The 16,049-nt window shown below is 45.3% G+C and overlaps 1 protein-coding gene across 1 annotated transcript; it reads right to left on the bottom strand.

Annotated features, from left to right (window-relative positions):
• Window positions 1-213: 213 nt before the first annotated feature.
• On the bottom strand, window positions 214-15,626 carry ppp1cb (protein phosphatase 1, catalytic subunit, beta isozyme). The gene is made up of 8 exons (XM_072690019.1): window positions 15,536-15,626; window positions 7,957-8,088; window positions 4,827-5,057; window positions 4,482-4,586; window positions 3,621-3,692; window positions 3,392-3,543; window positions 3,032-3,166; window positions 214-2,422 (listed from the first exon to the last, which is right to left on the bottom strand). Exons 1-8 carry the CDS (start codon window positions 15,585-15,587, stop codon window positions 2,318-2,320), a joined length of 984 nt encoding a protein of 327 aa, XP_072546120.1. The 5' UTR covers window positions 15,588-15,626; the 3' UTR covers window positions 214-2,317.
• Window positions 15,627-16,049: the final 423 nt, after the last annotated feature.

The raw sequence follows: 16,049 nt of genomic DNA, 5'->3' as shown, positions 1-16,049 counted from the left end.
TCCAAACCAGTGGCCTTCAATCATCATTTCACTGCCAGGTGGCTCCCTATGGGCACATTAGGACTATGCGGAGGAGTGCTTGGACCCCGCAGATTGCCGCTTGAGGCTGTAGTTGCCACTCTCTCACTTCTAGAATTTAATCTAATCTGGTTACTGACTTTATTTATTTATTTAAGCCGAGATGTGAATAAAACACCAGGCGAGGCAGAGAGCTTTTTTTTCTTCTTCTTCCATTTATTGAGTTCAAAGAACCTGAAATTCACCAATACAAATCTCAAAGCTGCTTTTTGTAACACTTTCAGTTTCTCCAACACCCAAATATAAATTAAGGAAAATAAAAACCACATTTCAAAACAATATTATTAATAAAAAGAAGTGACGACGTTTCAATGAGGCAACAATGAAAGAATGAAGCGTTGGTGAGAGATGCGAGCGACCGGTTGGAGGTTTTAAATGGTGTGAAGGGGTCTTTCCTGTACCTCCAATCGGCATGGACCACTCTGCTGGTCGGTGGAGCTGGGTAAAAAAAAAAAAAATAAAGGGGGCGTAATAACTGTATTCCTGCATTGAACTAAAGGAGTAGGCCGGCTGCTCTTGCTTGTGACGGAGGTGATGATGATACACTGCATACACAGATTTCACCCACAGCCAGTTAAATGTACTTCACCTGTTCCGCTGAGAACAAACGTGGTGGAGGTGAGAGAGTGTTTTAGATAGAGGGGAACAAAATGGAGTAGGGGGTTAAGAGAGAGATGTTTGAGAGAGGGAGAGAGAGACGGCAGATATGTAGGGTTCTCCTGGTGCGAAGTGTTGTCCCTTTCTCCAACACTTTCTAATATCTAATACATTCACCAAACAGCAGCAGCTTTATTAAAGTGTCCGGTTTAGAGTACCACTCGCTTTCAGGACCCAGAGTCCTTCTGAGAGCTGGTGTAGGGGGAGGAGGAGGAGGAGGGCTTGAAAATGTATAATTACTAAATACGGGTCCGTGTGTTTATAATCATGTGGATCCTGATGATTAAGAGGAGTTCAGCTCTTAAACGTCCACATCCAGATGAATCACGGACTAACAGGCTCTTCTAACACACGGAAAGACCATCTCTACCCACGTCAGAGCTGGCACTGATGGACCATGGGCCGGTCCTCTAATGAGGGTGCATTACATCATACAGTAGAGCTGTCTGTGCGCGTTTGAGACACAGCAAGTGTTAGAGACATGGAGACAGAGCTAGAGACACAGAGGCAAACGTTGAAAACTCACCACATCCAGCACTTTTTAGCCTAATCTCCATCGGTCTCATCTGCAGAACGTGGCTGTTTTCCTGTATCTAGAACACGGATATTCTAACAGAACGAATTCATCAACTCACCAGGATGTTCGTCTTCTGCTGTGGTCACCAACTACGCAATGTGAGGTGCCACACTGCTCTAGGGGCTGGGGTTGAGCAGGGGATTGAAGTTCAGGTGACTGCAACCTCACTGAGCAGATCATCTAAGAACGTGTTTGGAAACTCATGAAGAACTAAAGCCCAATCGCAGTTGGGAGGTGTGTAGGCAGCAGTGGATAGAGAATGTGGGTCGTCCAGATCAGAGGAGACGTAACCTCTTAAGGCTGAATATTTGGACCTTGTTTGGAGCTGGTAGCCATGTGGATCCAGATGCTAGTCAGCTCTACTCATACATAAGGAGGCAAAGGCAAGCAGACAGGAAAGCAAAGTTAGATGGAAGTATCTGAGGTCGCACCCCTGTCCAACATTTAGGCTGTTTGGAGCTTCACAACTCTTTACAAGCAGATCCATCGTCTTGGTTGTTGCCATGCCAACACCTTCGACAACTGTGATTGGTGGAGAGAGGTTGTGTCGCCTATATTTGTTCATAGAAAAATCAGCCATACTTCACAGATGCAGTAGACAGACATCAGGCTGAAAACAGCTGGGGCGTTCTATTTAATTACCTACCCATGTATAATCACCCTAACTTTCAATACTGTAAGAGAGAGTGAGCGATTTGGAGAGAGCGAGAGAAAGTGAGAGAGCCTGGCAAATACCCTCAAAACCCACCTCAACTCATAATTAGCCATGTTATTATTATTATTATTATTATTATTATTATTATTAAAAATAGCTCCAAACAAGCAGAGAGAAAAATAAAAGAAAGAGATTAGCATCAACTGGTCACGGCAAAATGTATGTACACAAATATTAAGAAAAGGAGTACAGGAAGAGAAAGGGGTGTCGTTTCCTGGGGTCTTGTAGGGCATCAGGTGGGATGTGTTGGTCAAGGAGTAGGTTTCTCGCTGGTGGATGGGGCAGGCCGCTCACCTTTTCTTCGGGGCCTGTGTGGTGCGGGGAGGAGTGACGGGACGGCCCGAGTTCACGCCGCCGTATTGGTACTTGGCCTTTTTCTCGGAGGGCTTCAAGATCTGCAATTTCACAATATTTAAATCTCTGAGGAAGAACAGACTCATTACATAATAAGGCAGGTCAATAAATTATCCATTTACAGTAACTGTTTATCAAGATCAGAGGCCAGGCCGATAACTGGAGCTCAGGGTCAGCATCGGCCTTTCACTTGTTTAACCAACAGAAGCTCTCCAGGCTCAAGGTCCCACCAATAACCATATTGAATTGGTTAAAGTATGCATGATGCATCAAATACAGCCAGTTAGAGCACCAGTAGCCTTACTGTCAGGCTTACAGAGCTATGGATTGGTTGAAATCTGGAACACATGTCCTCTATGGGACGTCATCCAACACCTGTTTTGGGTAAATCAGGTGAGCTGCTGCTGCTGCTGCTTATGGAACTGAACACATCCACGCTGTACTGGCTGGACTGAGGGCGCTCCAGGTTTTCCCTGGACTGAGCTCTGTTCTTCAGACTAGCTCACAGGATCTCACCTATGTTCTTCAGAATGAGAAGCTCTCATTCATTTTTAGTGTAATTAGTAATCTGATCTATTGGGATCTGTAGCTCCTAAAGTAAAAAATAAATAAATAAATAAATAAATGGTTTCAAATAATGTGTGTCACACCTGAAAGGAGCACATGAGGGACTCGTCCACACTCATCATGCCCCCAGCGTTGTCAAACTCTCCGCAGTAATTTGGCGCCGAAAACAGAGTGACCAGCTGCCGCTTCGCAAAGAACTCATAACCGTCCTCCACCACCTAGAATTGAACAAAACACAGCAGTACAATTTCACATCCATCCACTACGACCTGAAGACAGACCACATTAAACATAGCGGCACAATTACATAAGCATTATCTAATCTAGCCTTAGCTGCAATCATATCGCTGATCCATTTCAGTTGGCAAGCCTCCAAGTGGTCAGTTCAACTCTCCATCACACGCTGATGGAAACTCTTGCAGGACTACGTGACTGGAGCTTACCTGATGTGCTCGGCAGATGAGGTCCAGATCGTGGCGGTTCAGGAACTTGCTGACTACGTCGGCCCCGAAGGTGAAGGACACGCCTCTGTCATTCTCCCCCCAACCCTGGACGTCTTTATCGGGGTCGGACCACAACAGGTCACACAGCAAACCTACGGGGAGGGATTTTTCTTTTAATAACCGATAACCAAGGACGATCGATCATACGCAGGCGTGTGCACGCACCCACCTGTATCGGGGACGTCGGTGGGTCTCATGATCCGTCGGATCTGTTCCATCGACTGCAGGTCAGGGGACAGGCCTGGGAAGACAACAGAGAACCATTGACTTTTTAGATCAGATCCATTTCATCATGGGACTGGATCAGATACTTATCCAAAACCCGGCCATGGACCTTAACAAGATCAGTCAGATTGGAATTCGAGAGGCTGGATCTCAAATAGCTCCCTGCTCCCTACATAGTGCACAGAACTGGCCGACAACATGGGGGATTGTGTACCCAAACAGTGCATCATACACTATATTGCCAAAAGTATCGCTCACATATACCTTGAGTGACATCCCATTCTTAATCCATAGGGTTTAATATGATGTTAGGCCATCCTTTGCAGCTATAACAGCTTCAACTCTTCTGGGAAGGCTTTCTCCAAGATTTAGGAGTTTAGTGTTTAGGGGAATTTTTGACCGTTCTTCCAGAAGTGCATATGTGAGGTCAGACACTGCTGTTGGGCGAGAAGGCCTTGCTCGCAGTGTCCGCTCTAATTCATACCAAAGGTGGGAGAGAGTCGGGTTGAGGTCAGGACTGACCAAAATCTCTTTGTATGCTGTGAAGAATCCACAGCCTTATGTCTCAGAGTACTCTAGGGAGGAAGGAGCCATTTGGGATACAGACGTAGTTTGGTGTTCATGACACACGTGGTTCAGATCTCAGAGCAGATTGGTCCACACGAATGTGAACCTCCAGCCCAAAGAAACTGGTATTGAGCAACTGAGCAAATGTGAATGCAGCCTAGAGGATCAGCTTATTGTCTCCATTACGTTTCCGGGCTTTAGGCCTACACAGCACACGCCTGGGAGTGGGAGCTCCTACCTCCATGGCAGCAGAAGATCTTCTCGTCGATGATGGCGGCGATGGGGAGACAGTTAAAGCAGTCTGTGAAGGTTTTCCACAGCTTTATGTTGAACCGGCGCTTACCTGTGAGAAACACACACATACATTCACTGTCTTGAATGTCCGTATTGATGAACTGGACACATTTCTAGTTCTGTGACCGCTTTTCTACATACTGCATCTGTGATGCGGCAGATGTGCAAACAATAGTGTGAGAATGGTGTGAGAAGTGTGTGCGTTCGTTTTCCCACCTGAACTGTGCCATCATTACCAGAGTAACTAACGGGCAGTTGTGCGTGCACATGGGCATACGTGAGGACTCACACTCGTCATAGAAGCCGTAGATGCGGTTGATTGAGGCGCACTCGTGGTTTCCGCGCAGCAGAAAGAAGTTTTCGGGGTATTTGATCTTGTAGGCCAGCAGCAGGCAGATGGTCTCCAGGGACTGCTTCCCCCGATCGACGTAATCCCCCAGGAAGAGGTAATTCGCCTCCGGAGGAAACCCACCATACTCGAACAGCCTCAGCAGGTCTGTGTACTGACCGTGGATGTCACCTGTGAGGAGGAGAGGGGAGGGAATACAGATCATCAACATCAATGGCTGTATATTTCACCTCGCCACGACTCTTTCTGAAGCGATTCTGTGAATCAGTAAATCGAATTTCGCCAAAAATTGTATGTGATTCAGTAGTGAAGAACATCAACTTAAACCGATTCAATTCTTATAGGATCTAATAACAGAATACACAAATGTTACAGGGAAAAAAAAAAACACAGTATTGGTCCATATTTTATTACAATCTTTTAGAATTACATGATTTTAGCCCCGATTCTCAGTCTGTGCTGGTTGGCTCTAGTCTGTAGATTTTCCGTCATTGGTTCAGACTCAGACCCAGAGCATAATCTAATCTAATCGACTCAATCTGAACTGATCCCATCAATATCCAACTGAGAAGTCTATCTATTCCTCCTTAAATGATGCAGCAGCTACATTCTGGCACTAGTAGCTCCATGTCGGATACTGCAGCACCATTTAAGGTGGGACAGAAAATTCGTACAAGAAGCCAACATCTGCCTGTGTAGCCTACACATGCGCTGTGCGACTAACCTCCAACTCCCTCTGCGGCCTGTACAGACCAAGCTGACTGAGTCATCCCACCCACAACCTCACCCAAAGGCGTTTTTACGTTTCTTCCTGCAAATGGTGGTGAGAATCTGTGTCTCTTTGGGAACTCAAGGTACGCACGTTTTGAGGGGTGTTGTATTCGGTTCGGCTTAGCAGCAGGTTGAAGTTGTGTAGTTGAGGACATCCTAGTTGCTTATTGTGAGACGGACATTAACCATGGACGCTCGCCATAAAAATCAGCAGAAGTCAGAGTGAGGAAGCGGGAGGTTCCCAGTCTTTTTATAATCTCCTACCATCTCAGAAAGTAGCATAGTTTGACCAAGACCAATTTTAACAAGGTTTCAAAGTCAGCAATGTTGACCTTCAGATCAAGGCTTCAGTGCATTTTCTCATCCCACACACACACACACACACACACACACACACACACACACACACACACACACACAAACAAAAGAGAGAGGAAAAAGAAAGGGAGTCAGAAAGGAGGACTTGAAGGACATCGAGCTGATTCATGATTTACATCAGCCTTCATCACCCAGGAGACGAAAAATCCAGGTTAATAATGTCTCTTCAAAACTCACACACACCTCAAACAACACTTTGGGGCAACAGTGAAACAAAATGTGTGTGTGTGTGTGTGTGTGTGTATCGTTCTGAGGGTGAAGATGGATATGTGTGTCTGTGGGGTGTCAGGAGGTGTGTCTCATTCTGAGGGTGAAGACGGAGCCTCTCTCAAACCTGGCCTCATTACACTCGTATTTATAACTTGCTCTACTTACCACACACACACACACACACACACACACACACACACACACACACACACACACACACACTCTTAAAGGACTTTGATTCTTGGACTAAACAAACAGTATCATTGCGACGAGTCAAGCGAGCATTTTTAGCAAGACTGGTGTATTACTTTAGCTTGGATTACCCTGAAAAAGTTTGGGAACCCTTCACAGAAACGTCTGCAGAAAAATAAAATAAAATACAGATGCATTATGGAAATGGCTCTTGTAGGTTGATAAGGTTCAAATCCAGCAAATATAAACGACTGAGCACCTCTAAAAACATGCACAGAAGGAAAAGAGAAGCTATCGTGACAAGCTGTGCCATATAAGTCAACTCCGGTCCACATTTGCTGCCAGATAATAAAAGCCCCAATAAAGCTAATAATAAAAGCCTGAGAAGTGTGCCAACCAACGCAGACACGCCAAATAAGATCTTGACCAAACACGGGTGAGAATCACATCTGGCTGGTTCAAAAGTTCAACAAGCCATGACGAGGTCAGGTTAGCTTTATTTTTATTATTATTATTGTCGTGGTCACGGTTACTGTGGTAATCTCGGACTAATCACACATTCAGCATTGCCAGGCTTTGATTACACAATCACCAATACTGTACCAATATTACACACAACAGTAACAACCACCGTCCCTCCCCGGTCCCTTCAGGTCAAAAAGGTCAAATTCATCCAGAACTGATAACGCACACGTCAAGGCCAGGCCAGATCACGATCATCACCGCAGTAGCGTGAAATAATTACTACAGTAAATTCCAAAGTAAACGTCCCCCCCCAACCCCCCTCCCTACACTAGTATCGGAGGAGGCATTTGCTTATCATCATCAGACATGTGCAAAATCAGCCACCTCCAACTGCCACCAACGCAGCATGACCAGGCAGTAAGCACGCTCGAAGCTCGAAGCGCCAGCTCCCCAGGCTCTGATACAGCAGCCAACAGACGCCTGAGCCGGCCAGCATTACAGCGCTGAGAGAGCGTGGCCAAGTGTGCTCGCTCAGGCTCCGGCTGCTGATGGTGAAGCAGCAGGACTTCTGATGTGTGAAGGAAGACTAGTTTCTGTTTGGCTCATTTTTCAGGAACAGAAAGACGCTCAGAAGCTCAGCCCTGGTTTCCCCATGATTCACAGGACAAGTGTGGTCCCCCGACCGGAGACCATCAAAGGCCAGCGTTTCTTAGCCTAGCATCTTCTGCTCCACGACCTGAAGCAAACATCAGATATCAACTAAATCCCGGCTGATCGATTGCATCTGAGGTCTGTAACCAATCATGTTCGTTTGATTTTTGCCAAACTGTAACTTAGCTTTTCTTAACTGGCTTAAGCAGCTCCTCCTAAAAATCAGCCATGGTCCGATTCCAACGTAGCGCTAATTAAGCTCAACAGCATCAAACTTTGGACGAGATGCAAAGAAACGTTGAGCATTTCCAGCAGCTGCTCTGAGTGAGGTCTGACAGATGGAGAGTGAGGGAGGAGGAATTGAGAGGAAGGTGACTGAGGGAGAAACAGGTGGCAGGCTTACCGCAGATTTTGAGGGGAGCCTCCAGCTCCAGCAGGATCGGCTGGCTGAGGAAGATTTCTCTGGATTTGAGGCACAGGCCTCTCACCTCGGCCTCAGTCATCTGCACAATCTTCCCCGGGCGACATCCTCGCACTGCGGGAGAGAAACGGAGCCTTTATCACCAACAGTATCATCATCATCATCAAATCACTACATGTACAAAGAATCAACACTATTACCACCACATTACTGCGTTAGAATTTCCCTTCATTACGTTTCAGATGGTTTACGGCCGTATCGTATTCAAAGTGAATGAATGAAGGAGCTACTGCTGTGGACGCTGATCATAAAGGAGCTAGCTATGCTAAACCAACATGCTAACAGGCTATATGAGGTCATTCAGAGCCATTTAACGCATAGCTAACTAGCTTTCCAACAACAAAAGTCTATGGCTGAAGAAGCAAAACCACCTAAACGTCCATACATCTGCTCTTACCATTTGCCGTTATTCAGCTCACAATGTTTTTATTAGGCTATTAGGTAAGCCATCAGCCTAAGAGCTAATCTAGCTAGCCTCGCAAGAACTGGAGCTTCATAAATGGAGCCATTTCTCCGGGCAAGGATGTTTGTGTTGGTCTCCACAAAACTGTAAGAGCAGACCCTCAAACACTGCTCTTCTTCCAAATACGGCCACCCTCGAACTGAGGCTCAATCGTCCATCAACAACAACGGAAACATTCGTCTAGCCTAGAATGAAGACATAAAGCAACAGTTGCAAAAATGGGGTTCGTGGACACATTTGTAGCTCCTGTGCTAAAAAGAAGCAGACATCAGCCTTGACCTAGGTCTGGGCTGATCAACTACACTGGGCAAATTGTGTCAATAAGCACTCGAGGTCTGAAGAGCTTCAGATACTAAGCTCAGGGTCAGAGAAACGGGCCAGGAAAGTCTAAATCCCGCTCCATATCGATCGCGGTCCTCGGCTCTTGCAGAATTAAGTGATCCAACAGCACGTCCTAACTGCTTACTAACTGCTAAAGACTGATGTGGTCAAGCTCGCTTAATTCGGTCCTGCAGCTGCCAATCAATCAATGGCACCTTCCAGTGCTTTAACAACTCTGGATACAAGAAATGTGGTCTGGGTTCCTCGTAGGACTGTAACTGTCAATCAGACAAACAACTGTGATTTTCTCAATTTCACCAAAATAAATGTTTAAATAATAATAATAAAAAAAAAAAATACATATACATACATACACATATATACATATATAAGATTTTGTATCAACATCTTGTATCTCCAATTGAATCTGGCAAATAATTCTCAAAAACCAAGAGAAATACTCCCAAATGACTTGGAATCTTTTTCTTTTTTTAATTTCTTATTTAGAAGTTTTTCGAAGATTTTCTTTGTCCCCTGAAAATGTTGCCTGGTGTTGAAAAAAAACTATTTATTATAAACAAATAATCAATAAAAAAAAAAAGAGCACAAACTACAATAAAATCTTTAACTTATTGTTATCTTTAATCAGTCATAAAGTTATATAAGCATCAACAGATCACAGATTATCAGTAAATAAATGCTGCTAATATTAAAGTATACTGAGCATTGCACAATACAGTGACCAAGCACTGAAAATCGAGATAAGCAGGACAATGGCCAAATGTTTTTATATGGCGATAGTGTCCTGCCTGATGATGCTTATATAAATTCATAAGGCTTTATAGAGATAAACAAGGCCTGCATTAGTCATTATGATATATAATATCAACATAATATCAATATAACTTAATTTTTATATTAGTTATTTGCCAATTCATTCATTTTGAGCCTCAATGAGGCTTCACATTTACATTTACAGCCTTTAGCAGTCACTCAGAAAATACCCTTAGCTAGCTTGTATCAGCTAGGATCCAGAAGATTCCTCCAAGTTTAGATATTACTAAACACAGATGCCAGTCTGGAGACCACGATACTCTACACTACACTTCACCCAAGTATTCTCAGAAGAGGAGGGTCTTCAGTCTGGGTTTGAAGACAGCGAGTGTTGGACACCCAGGGGAAGTTGGTTCCACCACTTCGGTGCAGGACAGAAGAAAGTCTGGACGCTCGTCTTCCTGGATCTTAAAGGATGGCGGGTCGAGCTGAGCCGTACCTGAAGCTGGAAAGGGTCTTAGTACATTTCGGTTTTTGACTACAGCTACTTTCTGAACCAAGAAAAGAGCCTCTTCAGCTTCAAGTATGGCTCGGCTCGAGTCGCCATCCTTTAAAATCCAGGGATTTGGTCCATTCTTGGCTTTGTAGGCCAGCGCCAGGGTTCTGAATCTGATGCTGCAGCAGCGACAGGAAGCCAGTTTAAAAGTGTGACTAACGCTCCATATTTATATTATAAATTATTTATCAATAATATATTATAAATAAGTACAAGTTCTCAACTTGGTTTAGATTCTTTTTATGATTCATTGACTGCCATTGTTCATTGTTCATGTTTGTTTTGTTTTTCCGGCATGTAAACAAACCGAATAAATAAATAAAATCACTTATTCAAGCGGATCATTTTGTGATAGTTTCGCTTTGATTTAATGGCCTGATTAGTTTTATTTATTATTTCCCTTTACTGTTGAAATTTGTCCCATTTTACGGTTTAGCTCATCGCCAGTTCTGTTGCTTTCATAGTTTCCTTTCATTCAGGATCATTTTATACTTTTTGCTCAACTACACTGTAAATGAGGGATCCCTTAATGCATTCTAGAGATTAAAACTGTAGGCTGATCATCTGATCAATCAGATTAATCACCATTATCTTGTTCCAAACATGGCCAGCCCGCCCCGAAGTGGCTGAAAATGCAGTTCGGCTAAACTTTTAACTGCATACGCCTCTTTTAACCCAGCCGGTACCTCTTTGACATTAGGCTTTGCAAACATTTCAGAAGAGCTAATAAGACTAGGTTACACACACATTCCCTCCTCACACACACTAAGTGGGTTATGCAGCGCTGATGCCGAGACACTCCACCACTAACTGAAGTGTACCAGCAGCTGTTCCTTCTATATTCTGTAAGCTGTTCCTGTGTGAGGGAGAGTAGGTGCTTCTGAGCGAAGCTGCGGGTTCTCCGGGACTCGTGTTTGTTGAATGTGATCTTATGTAATCGCCTATAACTTGAGTCAGAAGCGGCTTTGTGAGGAAAGCCTCTGGCAGCAGCTAAAGAGGACTAAACAGGCCGAAACGGAAGATCCTGAAGAGACAGACGAGCATGTGTGAGGTTTTAACACCTGACTCATGATCTGGGACGTCACAATTAGCCAAGAAGCCGACGTGTGTAGAGCAGGGATTTCACATTGAGGGTAAAATCATCTGATTTTGAAGGTGCTTTAGTATTAATTCTGTACCTATATATGTGTATATATAATAATAATAATAATAATAATAACATGCACCTCTGAAGTGCACCCTGGTCACATGTGCTTTACGTTGATTAACGGTGCCAATGTGTGTGTGTTCATGTGCTTTGGGCTTGACTGGATGTAAACCATATCTAATCACTCTATACGACCATTATTTTAAGTAGGGATGCACCGATCTGACCTTAGGACCGGATATCGGTCCCGATATGAACAAAATTAGCTGGATCGGGCATCAGATAATTAGGCAGATCCATGGAACCGATCCTTTCACTTTAATTTGTTGGTGGGAGACAACAAATAAAATGTGCAAATAAATAAACGACAAATGGTAATTTAGAGCATTTATATCTGTGTTAATTTGTTATATATTAATGTTTAAGTCAATCCTAATGAAGCCTCGACCACTTGGTGAGGTATACGGTCTATTAATTCAGCAATGGTATCTGACTGGTATCGGGTATCGACCGATATGCAATGTTTATATATCGGCATCGGAAATGAAATAGCCGGGTCGGTGCATAGATACACTAAATCACATGGACTTCGATAAAGGGTAGAAACACCCCGCTGCACTGCCGACTATTATGCTGACGTTCTTGGTAAAACCTACAGTTTAAACATGCATATTTGCATATTGTGTTAAACTTGTGGGCCTGCCACCACTGCTGGAAAAAGTCCCACCAGCGGGCAGCATCCAATGAAAATACTGAGAGAGGGATTAGGAAAGGCATCTCAGAATTATACAGATGTTTTAAATGACCTTATTTACAGTCCCAACTACCATAAGGACCGTATAACACTTAGGGGTGTTATGACACATATTTTGAACAAGGAGAATGTATGTCCGTCTAGATGCTGACGTGACTGTGCTGTGGAAGGATGCTGATGGTTGCCGACTGTCTGCAAACATTAAACTCTACAAGACTGGAATCACTGTATCTAATGCAGTCTGCCTTCGACTGTTCATTCTTCCATCAATCATCAGGATCTAATGCAGTATATTGTGCAACTGCTTCTCCCCGGCCCGCCCACCACCACCACCACAATGCCATTCGTTTGGTCTTCGGCAGGGTTGGGCACGCCTGGATTCCTGCACAGGTCCTGCAGCGTTGGATTCCTGTACAGAGCATGAAACGCCCAACTATATCTGCAGATTAAAGCCTTCTGTCCCAGTCTGACCGGGCAGCCTCGTTAGCCTAATTGTCCTTTTTTGCTGGATACGGGAGGAAGCTGTGCTGCTGTCGAGACTCTGAGCACCAGGCTAATTAGAGCTGGAGAGAGTAATTAGCAGAGAGAGAAAGAGAGCTAGGCGAGGGAGATAGAGAGTAACTTTAAAAGCTTGAGGTTAAATTTGATTATTATTTTTTATTAAAACTCTTATAGCAATATAAGAGTTTTTATGGAAAGGACATTGCATGACCTCCACCCCACCTCATCCCCAAAAGTAGTGGATGGAGCTCCACCATCCATCATTCCAGAGAACACAGTGCCTTCACTGCTCCACAGCTCAATGCCGCTGGGGGGCTTTATACCCCTCTAGCCCACGCTTGGCACCATGCTGCCTTATGCCAATGGGTTTAAGTGTATTTGCTCCTATTTATTCTATTGGCAGTACTTCCGTACTGGACCGAGGGTTTGCATCGATACAGCCCACCCTAATCTCATATAGGGACCATCTAGAAGGTCTACAACCTAAACAGGGCCCTGTCTTTAACCCCTTCTGGAGAGCATCCATGTGGATGTGGAGCCAATATGAAACCTATGGACAAAATGTAGGTCCCCAGTTGCAGCCACCTATACAGGACCCACATGGTACATGATGCAAGATAGAGAGAGAGAGAGAGAGAGAGAGAGAGAGAGAGAGAGAGAGAGAGAGAGAGAGAGAGAGGGAGGATGGAAAAGACGAAGGAGATGGAAGAACATATGTAACTGTGGTTTAGGGTGAAGCAGAGGCACACGAGAAACGACCACATTGGTGACGGCCTGGAGGAGGACAAGAGTAGAGATAAACAGGAGGGAGGGGGGAGATACGGAGAGGAGTGGGGTCACACGGAGCCGCAGATGGTGTAGCGTAGGGAAAGAAGCCACAGCCGAGCGCTGCAGGAGCGCTGGAGAAGCATCGGAGACAGATGGCAGCTCAAACTGTGCCTCGGTTAGGTCTGTTCTCCGCTAGAAACGTGGATGTTCTACATTTGTACACAAACCTCATCAAGAAAACGGGACGAGCATCCCCTAATGAGCGTTGCCACGGGCAACAGTGGGAAATCTCTTCCCAAGAGCAGGCGAAATAAACACTAAGCACACTTACATGCTCACCAACGGCTCTCCCTGAGCCTGGGATTAGTCTAAACTTACGATACCGTAAACAGCCCGGTCCGGCGCTCCGGTCCGACTGAGGGTTGGTCGAGCTCAGCTTGATTTTAAGGTGGGCTTGGAGGGCTGTTTCACAAGTAGGATTTCTCACTCAGCCTGGACAAAAGGACCGTCCACAGCTCACATACTCCTCTAGCCCATGCCTGTCATTAGGTTCACCACGTTTATCTGCTCCAGAGAGTCCTCTTCTACTGGCAGTACTTCTCCACAAGGTTTAGACCAGCTTTGTATGCACACCTGTTCATCTGTGTCAGCAATGGGGGCAACTAAGTAGTGGCTGAATGTGTTCATTGGAAGGAGTGTCCACAAACATTTGGACACACTGTGTATCCCTTGCTTCTGGCACAGAATCTCACCCAGGGTCCATCTCAAGCTCTTTCTGACAGAATCAGAAGATCTGCAAAAGCAAAATGAAGAGCTAGTGTGTGTGTGTGTGTGTGTGTGTGTGTGTGTGTGAGTGTGTGAGTGTGTTTACAACCAGCACCAATCTAATTAACAACCCTCTCTGGCACGATCACGTCACGGCATGCCATGCCATGGCGCTCCTTGCCTCCCAGCTCTAGTCTCAGACCGGGCCTAGATTACAATAACACAGGCATAATCATCATCATCATCATCATCATCATCATCATCTTCATCTTTCACATTCGGTTAAGAGCACAACACACACACATGATCTAACCAGCTTACTAAGAAGCCCCTTGGCTGTGTGTGTCAGGCAGTGTGTGTGTGTGTGTGTCACCAGCTGGAGTTGGGTGTCATATGGTTCGGACTGTCAGCACAATGCCTGGACGGCGCTTTGCCAGACCACCCTTCCCTCCCTCCCAACAGTCAGGGAGGCTTTCACAGGCTTCACATGTTGATACAACTGCTACTGCCTGAAGATCAGACCTGGGTGTCGTTTTTTTGGGCTTGATTTGAGAGTGTGTGTGTGATAACCCAGTTCTGGTCAAAAATAGAGTCTCTGGAGTGAAGTCCAGGTCACCTTTAGCCCGGAGAGAGAGAGAGAGAGAGAGAGAGAGAGAGAGAGAGACAGAGACAGAGAGAGAGAGAGAGAGAGACAGAGAGAGAGAGAGAGAGAGAGAGAGACAGAGAGAGAGAGAGAGAGAGACAGAGACAGAGACAGAGAGAGAGAGAGAGAGAGACAGAGAGAGAGAGAGAGACAGAGAGAGAGAGAGAGACAGAGAGAGAGACAGAGAGAGAGAGAGACAGAGACAGAGAGACAGAGAGAGAGAGAGACAGAGACAGAGAGAGAGAGAGACAGAGACAGAGAGAGAGACACTGGGCTCCTTTTACTGGAGGATCTGGTAGCTAGATATGACAGATTAATAAAATTAATAATTATCCACACTGATATTTAAGGAGTGGGCAATGATGGGCCACCCTAAACCCCACTCGTTCAGAATGATGAGGGGTGTAGCTAGCCACCATGCCTCGTCAGGGCGGGTTCAGTAGCGTTAGCCAGCGCTCCCGCCTCTCCTCCGCACTTCTGCCACCAAATTCCGGGGCGGCCGTTTTCTAAAAACACCCCAACGCCACCGTGTTAGTGTTGCAGAAGCCTATAACTCCATATAAGACAACCTTCAGCGGCTCCTCTGCCCCAAATCAGCCCAAATTCCCGCTAGTGACCAACCTGTCAGGACACAAACTAGCTAAACTCCTGTTTGTAAACATTAGCTAGCTAGCTAGCACGCTAAGCTAACGGACTAGCGGCCGGCGCGCTCACAAACCGAACCGAAACATTTCCCTCCTGCGGGACAGAGGAGTCTTTTTTTTAAGTTCCAGCGGGCAACACTGGTCCTATCCCGGGTACAAACTCACCCTCCAGGAGCCGGGAGATGAGACTGTCCACGTTCAGCTCGCTTTCCGCCATCTTCACTAGCTAGCTATCTACTTCGCTACTGAACTTCACTGAGGCTTTTTATTTCGCCCGGCGCCGACAGGGGGCGCCAAATCGGGCTGTGTTCGAAATCCCTCAGGACTGCACTGCACATACTCCCTTAAAGCGCGCACTTCTAGTGGTGGGGTGGCGCATTAACGCATGCAGCGTCGCTCACTATTAAACTAATTAAGTGCTGGTGTGTCAAAGTCGGACACCGCCACTGGTATTTCACTGTACTTGAAAGATTGTGGGCGCCGCCTTGGTTTAGTCATCGTTTTATGCTTTAATCTTTATCATGATTTAATCCACGTTATTAAAAGATATAAAGTTAATTTATGAAATGTCAAAATTGAGGGATTACATTTTAGCATGTAAGATTTCATTTCTACCAAATTAAATTAAGCCAAGGCTCATTCAATTTAATATATATATGCTGGTCGTCAAGTAGTTGCC

Source organism: Salminus brasiliensis, chromosome 10 (assembly GCF_030463535.1).
Source record: "Salminus brasiliensis chromosome 10, fSalBra1.hap2, whole genome shotgun sequence".
In the NCBI taxonomy this organism is placed as follows: Eukaryota; Metazoa; Chordata; class Actinopteri; order Characiformes; family Bryconidae; genus Salminus; species Salminus brasiliensis.
Note: the sequence above shows the minus strand (reverse complement) of the source record. Positions and strands in the feature narration are given on the sequence as shown.

Coding starts and splice junctions, on each gene's coding strand:
- ppp1cb (XM_072690019.1), bottom strand. CDS start 15,587: ATGGCGGAAAGCGAGCTGAACGTGGACAGTCTCATCTCCCGGCTCCTG. Junction 3,544..3,620: donor CACCGACGTCCCCGATACAG/GTGGGTGCGTGC, acceptor CCCTCCCCGTAG/GTTTGCTGTGTGACCTGTTG. Junction 3,167..3,391: donor TCATCTGCCGAGCACATCAG/GTAAGCTCCAGT, acceptor GTTCAATTCTAG/GTGGTGGAGGACGGTTATGA.